At 46.4% G+C, this 12,811-nt stretch overlaps 1 protein-coding gene across 5 annotated transcripts in view; it reads right to left on the reverse strand.

Moving 5' to 3' along the window:
- Nucleotides 1-12,811, reverse strand: part of Galnt15 (polypeptide N-acetylgalactosaminyltransferase 15) — an 85,388-nt gene that overhangs the window by 23,263 nt on the left and 49,314 nt on the right. For all 5 annotated transcript variants that reach the window (XR_013434429.1, XM_078038323.1, XM_078038322.1 and 2 more), the window contains 2 exons: nucleotides 5,214-5,380; nucleotides 2,299-2,503 (listed from right to left, as the gene is read on the reverse strand). Coding sequence is in view for 4 of the 5 variants with exons in the window: in XM_005317246.5 (XP_005317303.2) it covers nucleotides 2,299-2,503; nucleotides 5,214-5,380 (372 nt within the window). In the remaining variant the exon portion in view is untranslated. The remainder of the gene's footprint in view (nucleotides 1-2,298; nucleotides 2,504-5,213; nucleotides 5,381-12,811) is intronic.

The raw sequence follows: 12,811 nt of genomic DNA on the forward strand, positions 1-12,811 counted from the left end.
TTCTTGCTGCTCAGGGACTAGTATCCTAGCACTTCCAGGGTCAGATCAGGGAATTTGTCATGCCAAGGGGTGTGAACGGAATTGGGGGCTGGGGAGTTTCTTTGGTGGCTGCTCCCTCTGAGGGGTGGGGTTATCTTGATGCCTTCCTGCTCCTTCACAGGCACCTAGACACATGCTCCCACATTCACACACAAGCACACAGGGGATTTCTGACTGCTCCATCTTTTAACCACTTGAAGGGTAGAGAGGTGGGAGGAGCTCTGTTCCAGCCACACCTTGTTTCTCCCCACTAAGCAGGATTAGCCTTGCTGAATAATGGTGACTTAAGGACTTGATATCTCTTAGGGCCCAGTCCAATGTTTAAATGGGAGATGATTTAGCCAATGTCTTGAAATGACATTGTCATTTGGTTCCTACTGAAGACTGCCTCTTTCTCCTTAGAAACCTTCATTTTTTTAGCAGTATGACTTCTACTCCTTGGCTTGGGCCGGTGGAGATGCCCATCAGGCAACTGGAAGCTGGAAATGACAGATGTTCTTCATTTTCATGATTATGAAAATAATCATGTTACTGTATATAGAAACTGACCATCTGTCAGCACCTTCCAGGACTGCCCTAAAGCCAACTGCTCACAGAGAGACTTTGTGTAGGGTTGCTATGTATATTTTGGGGGTTCTGCAGGGCTCAACCCTTGAGAACACCTCTAATATTATATATACTATAAATTTGCATATTTATTTGACAATTTTCTGGCAGCTGGCATTTTAATATCTTATTCTAACAAAATCAGTATATTATGACAAATTCTCTGAGAGATGGGAATAAAGGGTGAGGCGGAAGAAAAAAATCTAAAGAAATAATTCAAAGTTGCATATGGCTAGTGGTAGACCTGCTCCAGGGATCCCTATAGGGAATCAAGAATGGTAACCAGGGTGTTATGACTCCGAAGTAACTGGTGTGTGGCTTATCACACTGCTCACCCTTAAAGACTTTTCCTCATTTTTGGACACTAGGTCCTCCTCATCTAGAAACCGAAAGTCCCTTGACATGAGCCTCAGATGTAGCTAGATCCCCTTTACTGTCTCTAAGCAGCTACATTTTGGTGGCCTCTGTGGCTTTGCTTTCCATGTGAGGAGCTGCCTTGGGAAGCCCACAGGGCTGTGTGGTCACATCACTGGGGGAGAAATGCAAGTCATGAAGAGGACATTGCCATGCTCAGAGGACATAAATGACAACTCAGATTCTAGACAGGTAGCTTTTCTTTGAGGCCCTCACACCTGAGGCTTATGAGCTGGACCCTGGGAAGCAGAGTTGACAGGAAGCCATGAAGGAAGTGTGGGGTGGATGAAAAGAGTCATACCACACAGAAGAGAGAGGACATGAGGGAGAAGGAAAGGCAGGAATGCAGCAGAGTCAGAGGCTGGGTATGTACTCCAGTGTGACAGTGTGACACCAGTGTGACAGCAAACACAAGGAACTCATATCCATGTTTAACTTGTGTCTCACAGCTAGGATACAGGGTGGAATGGCCCAATATTTCTCCTCAATTCTTAAAAAGAAATCAGACACCTGTAATCCCAGCAACTCAGGAGGCTGAGTCAGGAAGATCACAGGTTCAACTTAGTGAAACCCTGTCTCAAAATAAAGGGCTGGGGGTATAACTCAGGGGTAAAATGCCCCTGAATTCAATCCTCAGTACCTGCTGCCCAATGTAAAAAGATATAAAGAAATCATACACAGAAAGAAGAACACCGGACCCAGAGTCAGGAAACCTGAGAAGCTGCCTGTCCTCTGGGTGCCCTTGCACATCCTGTCACCCCCCTGAGCCTCCAGTTGTCCCCTACAGGACACAGAAGCAAAAATGCCTGCCTGAACCACCACATGGAGGGTTACTGTGGAAAGATTGTAAAAATGACATACATATGCAGTCATACATAGGGCTAGACATAACACAAGACTTAATGCCCATCTCTGGGTTCCTAAGGTTCTTAAAGGAAGCACAAGCTGCTAGTGGCTGTAACCCTGGGGGTGTGGTCACCATCCCTGCAACTCAGTTGTTTTCAATAGTGGGGATCATGAGAAGGGACAAGACGGTCTCCAAGGTCTCTCTGAGAGCCATCTGTCTGTGAGACCAGGATGGGAATTAGGAATTAGGAAACGGGACAGCATTAGAGTCTGCCTCCAGTAATGCACAGTCACTGTGATTTGGGGATAGTCTTCTACAAAGAACAGTGGCTGAGTCTGTGGGCTATTTCTTCCAGACCCACCTCTCACACTGCAGACCCTCGTGGGTGTTACCTGTCACCAGCTATTCTGCTGAGCAGGGGCTCCAGCCAGCCTGGGTGGCACTCGCAGTGGGCATCCATGAAGACCAGCACGTCCCCTGTGGCCCTGGTGGCTCCCAACATCCGGGCCCTGATGGCACCCAGTCTCTTATTGCTCCTGAGCAACTTCACACCCTCCAGCTTGGCCACATATTCGCTGAGAGCAGACTTGAGTTGTCCTGGAATCAACAAGGTTCTGGTCATTGGTGTCACAGATGCAATAGTCAATGGGACTGTGATGACCATCACTAGGGTCACTGTCAGTGGCTGTCTATTAGAAGCCATCATGAACAAAAGAGGTCCTGAAACTCAACTGCATTGTTATAGGGTGGTTGTTGCTAAGATGTAAGAAGATTCCTTAGTTTGGAAGGGGTCATAATTCTATCCACCAAAAGCCGAGGCTTGGTATGCAAAACCAGGAGAGGAGAGAACTTGCTATTGTTCTCTCATCCTCTAAAACATCCACTGAAACAAGCACATGTCCGTGAATCCTGTCTCCAGCTCTGCTCCCAGGGACCCAATCTAAGATAATGGTCAAGGCAGGTAAGTACAGGGCTCATTGAATCAGCATCTGAGAGGTCACTGGGGTGCTAGCTGAGGTAGTCTCATTGTAGGGATACTGTGGTAGAACAGAGTGGGAACTTCAGCAGTTTAAGAGCTGGCAGGCGTGGCTTTGCACTCTGACAAACAGCAGCTCTGCTTACAGACATTTACCATGGAGGCTTGCAGTGGCTAACAGGTACCTTACAGATAGAGAAAACAAAGCAGAACAATCCCCCTTTAGGCTTAGTGCAATAAAGGTCCCTAAGCTTTATGAGCTAAGAATCTCCAGACTGTTGACAAACTTGTATTGTATAAGGAATGTAGAATGCACTTCCAATAGAATTGCACCAATGCCCTTGCCTTGATGTACCCCAAACTTCCCTTCTTAGTCTTATTTAGGAGAGAAGCTATCGAGAGCTCCAGAATAGATTAAGGAAGATTGAAGAGGCAGTTTGAAATTCTCAGAGTCTTCAAGGCAGGTGAGAAGATCACCTGGGGTAGTGTGCTCAGAGTGAGCTGGTAAAACCTGACCTGTTCCTCTCAGAGAATAGCAATGAAGTCCATTTGCAGGAAATCTGTCATGGGCTGGGCATCCCAGGCACTTTCTGGTTTAATGATTCAATGTGGAAATTATTATCCCTGATGAATAATCTGAAGCTTGTCTAGCTGACTCTACTGTCTGGCTGTGACTATAATTTGGGGTGACTCCAGGAAGCCTGCAGCAGCTTTGTGTCCTGGTTCTCCTCAGGTGTAAAGCAGGGTTGGTGAACTCAGGGTGGCTGTAAGGATTAGATGAGAACAGTGAGTGTGGTGGCTGTGGTCTGCACTCTGGGTCTCAGCAGGCACACAGGTCACAGGGGAGCAAGCGGGGGTGAAGGGAGCCAGTGCCACCCCTGGTTGCGGGAAAAGCCTTGCTCTTCAGTGTTGGCAAGGAATATGAGGCCACTGAACAGAAAGCCAGCCTAGTGGTGAGGGGCAGAAGAAGTGTTGGTGAGCAGATAGCAAACCTTAATGGCTGAGCATAGGATCCAGATGCCTTCTAGGGGTACTGGTCAGCACTGCAGATGTTGGAAGCAGCCACTTCCCAAACACCAGCTCCTCTACTTCCCACCCTCCTGGAGGACCCAGCCAGGATGAGGGTTGGAAGACCCACCGAGCACTTTGACCAGCAGGCCCAGCCCAGTCCAGTACCTATCAGTCCTGCCCAACACCCAGCCAGATACAGCTCAGGAACCCATGCACTCCCAGAACCTCTGGCTGGTCTGAATTTCTGCCATGGTCAGGTTGGAAAAAATCCTGCCACAAGGACCTTAGAAGGAAGAGGTCCTCGTCATTCTTTCCTGTCCTCTATCACTGCTTTTAGAAACATGCTTCTCAGGGCTGGGCATGTGACTCAGTGGCAGAATTTCTGTCTGGCATGTACAAGATCCCAGGTTTGATCCCCAACACCAGATAAAACAAAACAACCATGTTTTTTAAACCTCAGAAAATGCTTAGCTTCCCTTCAATAGCCTCATCTTTCTACAAAGCCGGATGGGGCCTGTTGAGGTCATTTAGGTAATTCAGAAATGTAGGAACCAAAAACCAAGCGGCAGTTCTCAAAAAGTGGTCCATGGACCAACAGCATCAGTGTCACCTGACTAGAAATAGGAATTCCTAGGCCCAAGCTCAGACCCAGAAACGCTGGCTCTATCAGGCCTGCCAGGTGACTTGGACCCAGCCTAAGTTGGAGAACCGTCAACCTCAAGGTCAGGTGAGGGCTTCTCTGTGTCCGTCTTCTTTTCAGGTATATCCATTAGTGTTTCCTGTCATGACGGGGAAGCATTTGAGCCGATTTTTTTTAGCAGGATTCAGCTCTGGTCAATTGTTTCCTTTGGCCCCAACCTCCTTGTCTGGACAGTAGGTAAGTTGGTCTCAACAAGATGAGTTGTAAAGCTCTTTACCCAAGTTCTAGGTTACAGTGAGCCCTCAAAAAATGGTCACCCTCTTGTGACTCTCCAGCATTTTTTGGACTCTGTTGAGGCCAGGGCTTGAGGGAGAGAGATCGCAGTGGGATCAGACTGCAGAGACCCTCCCCAGGATCCTTCCAGAACTTTCCACTTGCTTGGCTTCTTCCCCTTTTCTGTCTGGCTTCCCCCCCTCCCTTACTGGTTTTCCCTAGGGGCTCATTATTAAAAAGTTCCTTGCACATGAATTCTCACCTGGAGCTCTGCGTCTGGGGAACTTACCTAAAATGGTTTCCAAACCCCACCTTTTGCAGGATTTTTTTAAAAATAGTTTAAGACTCACAAGAAGTTGCAGGGGTCCAGGCCCACCCCAGTGAGCCTGGAGGAAACCCATAGCTACCTTGTTGACTGAGGTCATCCACGAGAATGACCTCTTTCAGGAAAGCCCTGGGTGCTGTGTCAAGGATGCTGTGCACGGTCCTCAGGAGGGTGGACCAGGCTTCGTCATGAAAACAGAGGATGACACTGGCCGTGGGCAGGCTCTCCTCAGGGCGTTGCTGCAGACACCTGCAGGGAAGAGCCGGGGAGATGTCAGGAAAAGGCTGCCCTCATCCTTGAGCTCACTCTGTGGACCTGCCCTTGTCACATGGCTCCACCCAATCCAAGCTCTCCTTGGATTTTCTTAAAATTTCTATGGAAAGAGACTCCAACATACCTATAGTGGTGCCATCTACTAGCTCCCAGCCCTCAGATCCCAAGAGCTCCTTTTACTATATTTAATCCACACCCCTCTCATTGTACTTGAGGGGTGTTGTCACCATTCTCGGCAGAAGACTGTCCTCATCTGTACTACAGGAATGAATGACATTACCAACCTCAGAGAACTGTCCCAAGGCTAAGTAGGATGATGTGCATTATGGTGTCCTGTGAACACTAATTGACATTCATTCAAGGACAGAAACACTATTTTCTTCTTCTTCTTTTTTTAAATTCCATAACCTAGCACAACAGCTGGGACATAATAAACGTTACCTCATTATTATTATTATTGAAGAGGGGACAAAATTTAACATTTGTGGGTTGACTACATGTGACATGCTATTTGGTCCTTTGCACATATTACTACATTCACCCCCCCCCAAAAAAAAAAGTCTGTGGGTTATGCTATCTCATGCTCATTTTACAGGTGAGACTCAGAGAGGAGACAAGAATCCTTAAGTTCACATCATTGGCAAGTGGTAGAGCGGGATAATCTATTTTCAGAGCTCTTCTGTGCCTTTTGCTTTCCTAATGGGTGGTGGGTACCCAGGGTGCACACTGCTGCCCATCTAGGGGCTGTCTGAGCTTCCTTCCCTTCTGTCCAGAAGAGTAGGCTGCTCGCCACTTGCTTTCTGTCTGTGGAGAGTTTGAGTGGGCCCAATGTGAAATGAGCTGTAATAACAACCCTATATCTGGAGCTCACATTTATTCACAAAAGGTGCCTTCCTAAAATGTGTTTCTGAAGTGCTTCTTTCTGGGTTGTAGCTGCTAAAAACTATGTCCTTCCTCAAAGGGACACTGGAATCTGGGCTATCTCAAGACCCTAAACCTTCAATACCTAAAGGCCTCTGTGAAGGCATAACTATGGTCAAGCATGGCAACCAAATTGAGTCTGGTCCTGCCTGAGGCACATGCATCTGAAACAGGGTCCACTGTGCTGCTCATCTGCTGAGCATTCCTGGTACCAACCACAATAGGGCTGAAAACTCTCAACACACAGACGACTCTCCAAAGTCCTGCCTGCAGAGAGGGGTCAATTGGTTTTAGGTAAGTGCATTCAGGTAACAGAAAACGGAATTCCTAGATGATTAAAAAAAACACACATACATCTCATATGCTAGCTAAGTGTTTTTGTTTGTTTATGAATTTTTATGCTATTTCTTTCCATAAATGTTTTGAAGCCTTTTAAGGGCTAAGGTATTTCTAGAACGAATTTGAAATTGGCTTCTGAGATTTTTGTATCCAAAGTGAAATGGGAGAGTATGACACAGCAGAATCCTCACTCAGAGAAGTCACATTCTAGGTGTTTTTAGGGAAAGCAACACTCTTTCAAGTAATTTTTTTTCCTTCAATTTATAACATCTGATTTTGAAATAGTTTAAGACTCACAAGAAGTTGCAAGAATCATGCAGAATTCTCATGTTCCCTTCAACCAATGTCTCCAAATGATATCTTCCATAACCATTCAATTGACCAACTGTTCAATCATTCAATACCATTAACTCAAATATGGGATATTTAGATTTTATCAAATTTTAAAAATGTTTTTTTATTAGTGCATTATCATTATATATAATATTGGGGTTCATTGTGACAAGTTCATACATGTGTGAAAAATAATTGGCTCCATTTCAGTCCCCAGTACTCCCCCCCACCCCCACCCACATTCCTCTTAAAGGTGAAATTCACTGTGGTATATTCATATGTGTACATGGCATAATTTGGCTAATTTCATTCATTAAAGAAATTCCTATGTACTGTAGAAAGATTTCCCTAAACGGATGACGATGTCCTTAGAATCATCCTTAAAACAATGAACATATTTATTTGAACTTTTACCATCTGAGTTCAGGGCTGTTAAAATAACGTGGCCAAAGTACAGATGGCTTCCCTGTCTGAGAGCCCTGGTGCAGGCACACGGCAGGCTTTGCTGAGCTCTCTCACCCCTCCATCCTCCTCTTCCACTCTCTCCCTCCTCATTTGCTACTCCTACTGGAGCTTTCTTTTCCTGATCTGTGACTTCCAGAATTTCTACTCTGTCCTCACAGCTACTCCATCCTGCTCACAAGCCCATTTAGAGTGTCATTTGTATCCTCTCCATTTCCTTGTCTGTGGGTATAGATAAATCTAGGGGTCCTAGGACCAGGGCTGGTGGCTAGGAAAAGACAGATTTCTTCAGTGAATTCAGTGGGTTTGAAAAAAAAAAAAACCTACATTGTTACTCGGGCATATTGCCAGAAGGTTGGTTGTGTTCTAAGATAGGAAAGGAGTTTGGGGACAGAGAGGCCTGGATTTGGAATCCCTGTGAGGGCAGTAGAATGTAGGGTTGTCTTGCCCACCCACAGATCTGACCCCTTTCTTCATCCTAACCCACAGAATGTGAGACATGGAAAGCAGACATGTGTGTCCTTGTAGTAAAGTGGTTGAAAGATCTCCAACTTTGGAATCAGACCTATTTCAATTTGAATCTTCACTGTGCTGCTTCCTAAGTTTCCTTGGGTAATACACTCAATATTGATAAGCATACGTTTCCTCATTTGAAAAATAAGGATAATAATATTTGCCCGTTAGGCCTGTTGTGAGAATCAAAGACTACTAGTAGGTACTCAGTGACTATTTTATTGCCATCTGGGGAAAAGACAGGATGTAATTAGCACAAATACTGTATTTATGATCATCTTCGTGAGCTGTGGCTATCTTTCATCAACTCTATGGCCTACTGATCTACTTTCACATCTGATTTTTCACACCTGCACAATGAGAATGCCAACCATGGCCACGTAGAGCTTTTGTGAGGAGTAAGTCTGACCAAGTACCCAGCACCTGGCATGTGGCACAGATCCCTCCAATGAAACAAATTCTCATTTAAACTCTAATTCTTTAAGATTACATTTCTTGCATATTCCCAAAGTTAAGAGATGAGAGTGTCCCGCTCTGCTGAATATCTGGTGACCAGGGCACCTGACTTCTTCTCTTTGGCCTTCTGGAACATTCTCCAGAATCGCCGCAATCTCTCCTGACAATTCAGATTATGTCTCTGGAGTTTTGCCACTTACCACCTGTGCAAATGACCCTGGGTAAGTTAGTTAGCTCTTGGCACCTTGGTTTCCTCAGAATAGAAACAATAGCACCCACTTGCTAGGGCCTCTGTGAAGATCAACTGACCCTCATAAAACACTGGGGAAAGTCCTGAATGTCTGCTGCCATTATTAACAAATACACCGTTACTATAAAAGGTACCTCTAAGGCTCTTGCAGCCTTGAGATGCATTGTTCTTGATTTTATGGGCTCCCTTTGAAGTAGATGGAAAATCAGGGAAGCAGGCATTCCAAAGAGAATTTCATAGACTCCCCTTGGTCCTGAATTATTTGGGTTTCATGAACAGATGCTAAGTGTGTTTTCACAGTGACAGAAGAGATGACAGAGAGCTTCTGGATGGGCAGAGAGCTGAGCAGGGCAAACTAACAGGCTGCTAAGGGTTTTTCAGGGCCTGGTGGACCCTTGAGGGGGATATGTCCCCATGCCAGGGACGAAGGTCTCCTGGTAGTAGCTCAAAGAGGATCCTTTCCCCTCTTCCAGGGGAAGAAACTCACACAGCCTTCAGGACCCCACACAGACTACTACAGGCCATCTTTCCAGGCAACTGCAGAACTGCTGGGAAACCAGAGCTGAAAATAACCATGGAAATAATCTGATATTTCAGGGGTGGACCAGTACCTACTCTGAGTGAGCCCTACTATGGGTGTCAGAGAGTCCAGGACTTTAATGGCTCTGCATGCAGAACTCAATATTATAACAGAAGGGTGCAAGGCCTTGTGTGTCAGGGCCTTTTATGGGATTTTAGGGGGATCCATGATTGATTATCTTGTTTCTGGTGGCAAAGAGACCTGTGAATGGTGTAAGCTGGATAGCTCCCAGACACCAGATAAAGGAAGGGATAGCAAAGACACGTGCCATTTTAACAGATTTACAGGCTCTGGGATGGTCTTCACCTGTCTGAGGGCAGCACAGAGCCACCTGGGGATGGGAAAAGTGGATGAGTCCTCTCTATACTCATAGGCACAAGTGGCAGAGAAGTGGAGAAATTGAGTGTGATGTAGATCCCCTGGGAGCAGCCAAATTCCACCCACCTTGCTCCAAAACTATTAGTTTAGGGTGTCTTAGGAGGAGACTTGGAGTGAAATGGATAGGAGACCAGGATTGGTCATTGGGTTCAAATGCTGAGCCTCTTCTTATGTGACTTGGGCGACTGATAAAAACTGAAAATCATCCTTCCTTTCAAGAACTTTCAGATCCTCAGGTCTATTTTCATCTTCAGTAATAAATTCTCATTTCTTGCCATCCCTTTGACTCCATTAAGTCCTTTCTGAGCATGCAATGTGCTTAACCTCAGCTTCCCCGTCTGTAAAAAGGGGCTGCTGAGAGGATCGAATGAGTTAATGTGTATGAAGTACTTAGCTCGGTGCCTTGATCATAGAGCTCAACAAATGTTAATAATTACTTCTTGCAAGCCTCTCATGTGGCTCTATACCTCTCTAAGCCTCAAATTGTTCATCTATAAAATAAGAATAATAAAGAAGTTACTTTAGACAACTATGTAAAGATTAGATAAGCAAAGGTTTAGGTTGTGTGCTTTGTTCACAGCAAGCTTTCAATAACTGAAAGCTGTTACTATCACTGCGTACTGATTTACATGTCTCTAGGTTGTCCTTCAGAATGTCTCGGCAATTTGGGGACAATGGAGGACCTGGTCAGGTGCTTTGGGAATTACAATAGAATTTCCCCATGCACTATCTCACTTAATCACATCCCCACAATTGAGTCTGTTGCATTGCTTGATCCCAGCAGGTGCCACACTGAGATCGCCTTAGAATGGTGCCTCTTGGAGTTGTGCAACATAACAGCACAGTCCCTTACCAAAGATCACAGGCGAGGGAGGCCACAGGAGTGATTGAAGCTCCTGTTCCCTGCTGGACCTACAGTAATCCCTATAGAGCCCTCGCCCGACAGTCATTGGGAACATTCAGACAGCCATTGGGAATAAAAGCCTCCAAGCTCCTTTCTTCAGCCAGGTGGCTTTGGTGGTTTTCATTTAAATTAGTTAAACTGGAGGGTAATTTCCCTTGAAGTAAGGCCTGTGACAGTGAGCATCCACTCACCCCATAGCTGATGGGAGATGCTGGAAGAATGGTGAGAAAATATCGAGGCAGTGAGTCCTTATTCTATGTTTCGCAGTTCTAGAGCAAGAGGGTATGAGGAGGTAAGTGGGGAATGGGGAGCAGATAGTAAGACAAATGTGAGGCTGCAGAAGGCAGGCGGCAGCCATGCTTCTCAATATTAACGTGTACCGGAATGGCCCTGGAGCTTGTTAAGTGTAGATTTACAGTGGGCTGGGTTGGGGGTGCCTGCAGATTTGCCCTTCTAGTAAGTTCTCAGCTGAGGCAGTTGGTCCCTGGACCACTGCTCAAGTAGAGGGCAGTAGTGTTGAGTGGCAAGACATTAATAGTAAGTTGACAGAGAGCAGGATGCTGGAGCAGGGGCCTAGCACCACCTGATGAAGGATGTCAGGAGGGACAAGCCTCTCAAAGTAGTATGGACCATGTGTCTCTCACCTGTCTCCTTCCTCTGGTCTGGCCTGGATAGTTCCCTGTTCCTTCCATGTTGTGGTAGGACAGAACAGCAATGTTAGCAGTTTGGTATCTGACAGGCTGTGGTTTTTTACACTGACACACAGCAGCTCTGCTCATTGACATTTAACCATAGAGGCTTGCAGTGGCTAATAGGTACCTATAAAAGATAACTGCAGTAGCAGACGCAGGAAACAAAGTAGATTGACAGAACAATCCCTGCTTAGGCTCAGTGCAGTAGAAGTCCCCAGGCTATTGACAAGCTTGCACCCATATAAGGAATGTAGAATGCACCCTCCAATAGAATTGCACCAGCTTCCTTGCCTTGATGTGCCCCAAACTTGCTTATATATAAAAGTAAAAGCTCTGCTGTGCTCAGGGCTCAAATTTGGGAATTATCTCCCTGGGTCATGGTGCCACCAATGAAGTGTTGCTTCCAGATCTCGTTACCCTTCTTCCCCCCTAAAATGCCAACATGCATAACCCCATTGTCTCCAGTAACTTGAGCATCCCAGTTTCTTTTCACCTTTAAGGACCTCAATCAGTGGTTCTTGGGCCCAGTTGCACCTTGGAGTCCCTTAGAATCCCAGAGAATCCTATTTAATTGGTCAGAGTTGGAGCCTGGCATGATGATTTGTAAAACTCTCCAGTGGATCCTAATGTGCCACCATGCTGTGAACCTTTAGCCTTATCAGAGCTTCTCAAACTCTAACATGAATATAAATCTCCCGGGGATCATGTTAAAATAGACATTTTCACCCCAGAGGTCTGAATGGGGCCTGAGTGTCCGCATTTCTGGTGCTGCTGGTCTGAGGACCACGCTTGAAGAGGCACTGTCATAAATAAAATCAACTTTCTCCCATAGGAATTAAAAAAAGACAAGGTGCAGTCTGACTTCCTCTAATGTGACCCCCAGCTGGGTTTGTCCAGAAGCACATAACAAAACCCTCTCACAATGGCTACCCTGAGTGCCCTGACCCGAGGGGTTATACTCAGCCCTGTGCACACCACAATCCCATTGAGGGGTGACGGATCCAGAGGAGGGGTGCCCCATCATGTCCACACTAGCCCGAAGGGCTAAAAACTTGATGCTGGTGAGTTACCTTTATGATGTGGCCAGCCAGTCCCCAGAAGCATGGCTTGTGCTGACCATGTTGGGTGTTTTTCCTCTTTTTAGCAGGAGGTAGGGGTGGCAGGTGGGGAGGGCTAAGCTGAGGTCCAGCCCTGGTGCCAGCCCCACCCCATTCCTGTTCTCACCCTTCCCTCCTTGCCTCTCAGGTTGACTGATGTCCTGTCCGTTGCCTCCTCTCTCATTTGCAGGCCAGGCTGTCAGAGTCAACAGAGCGGCTAGGAGTCACCCCAAGTGACTCACAGCCTGGAGGCAGAGAGCCTTGGCAGTGAACTGAATGGACCTGGTGAATTGCAACACTGCTTACTGCTAGACAACAAAGCTGCTGCCAGAATGATTCTCTGGCCCCTGCCCTGGCCCAGCTTGACCTCTCAGGCAGGAGGAAGGAGAAAGGGAAGAGAGCCCTTGCCCTCCACCGACTGGTGCCTCACAATCCTGGGTCTCAACCCAGGTTGCACATCAGAACCACCTGGGAGGTTTAAA

The sequence above is a fragment of the Ictidomys tridecemlineatus genome, chromosome 2 (assembly GCF_052094955.1).
Source record: "Ictidomys tridecemlineatus isolate mIctTri1 chromosome 2, mIctTri1.hap1, whole genome shotgun sequence".
Classification (NCBI taxonomy): Eukaryota; Metazoa; Chordata; class Mammalia; order Rodentia; family Sciuridae; genus Ictidomys; species Ictidomys tridecemlineatus.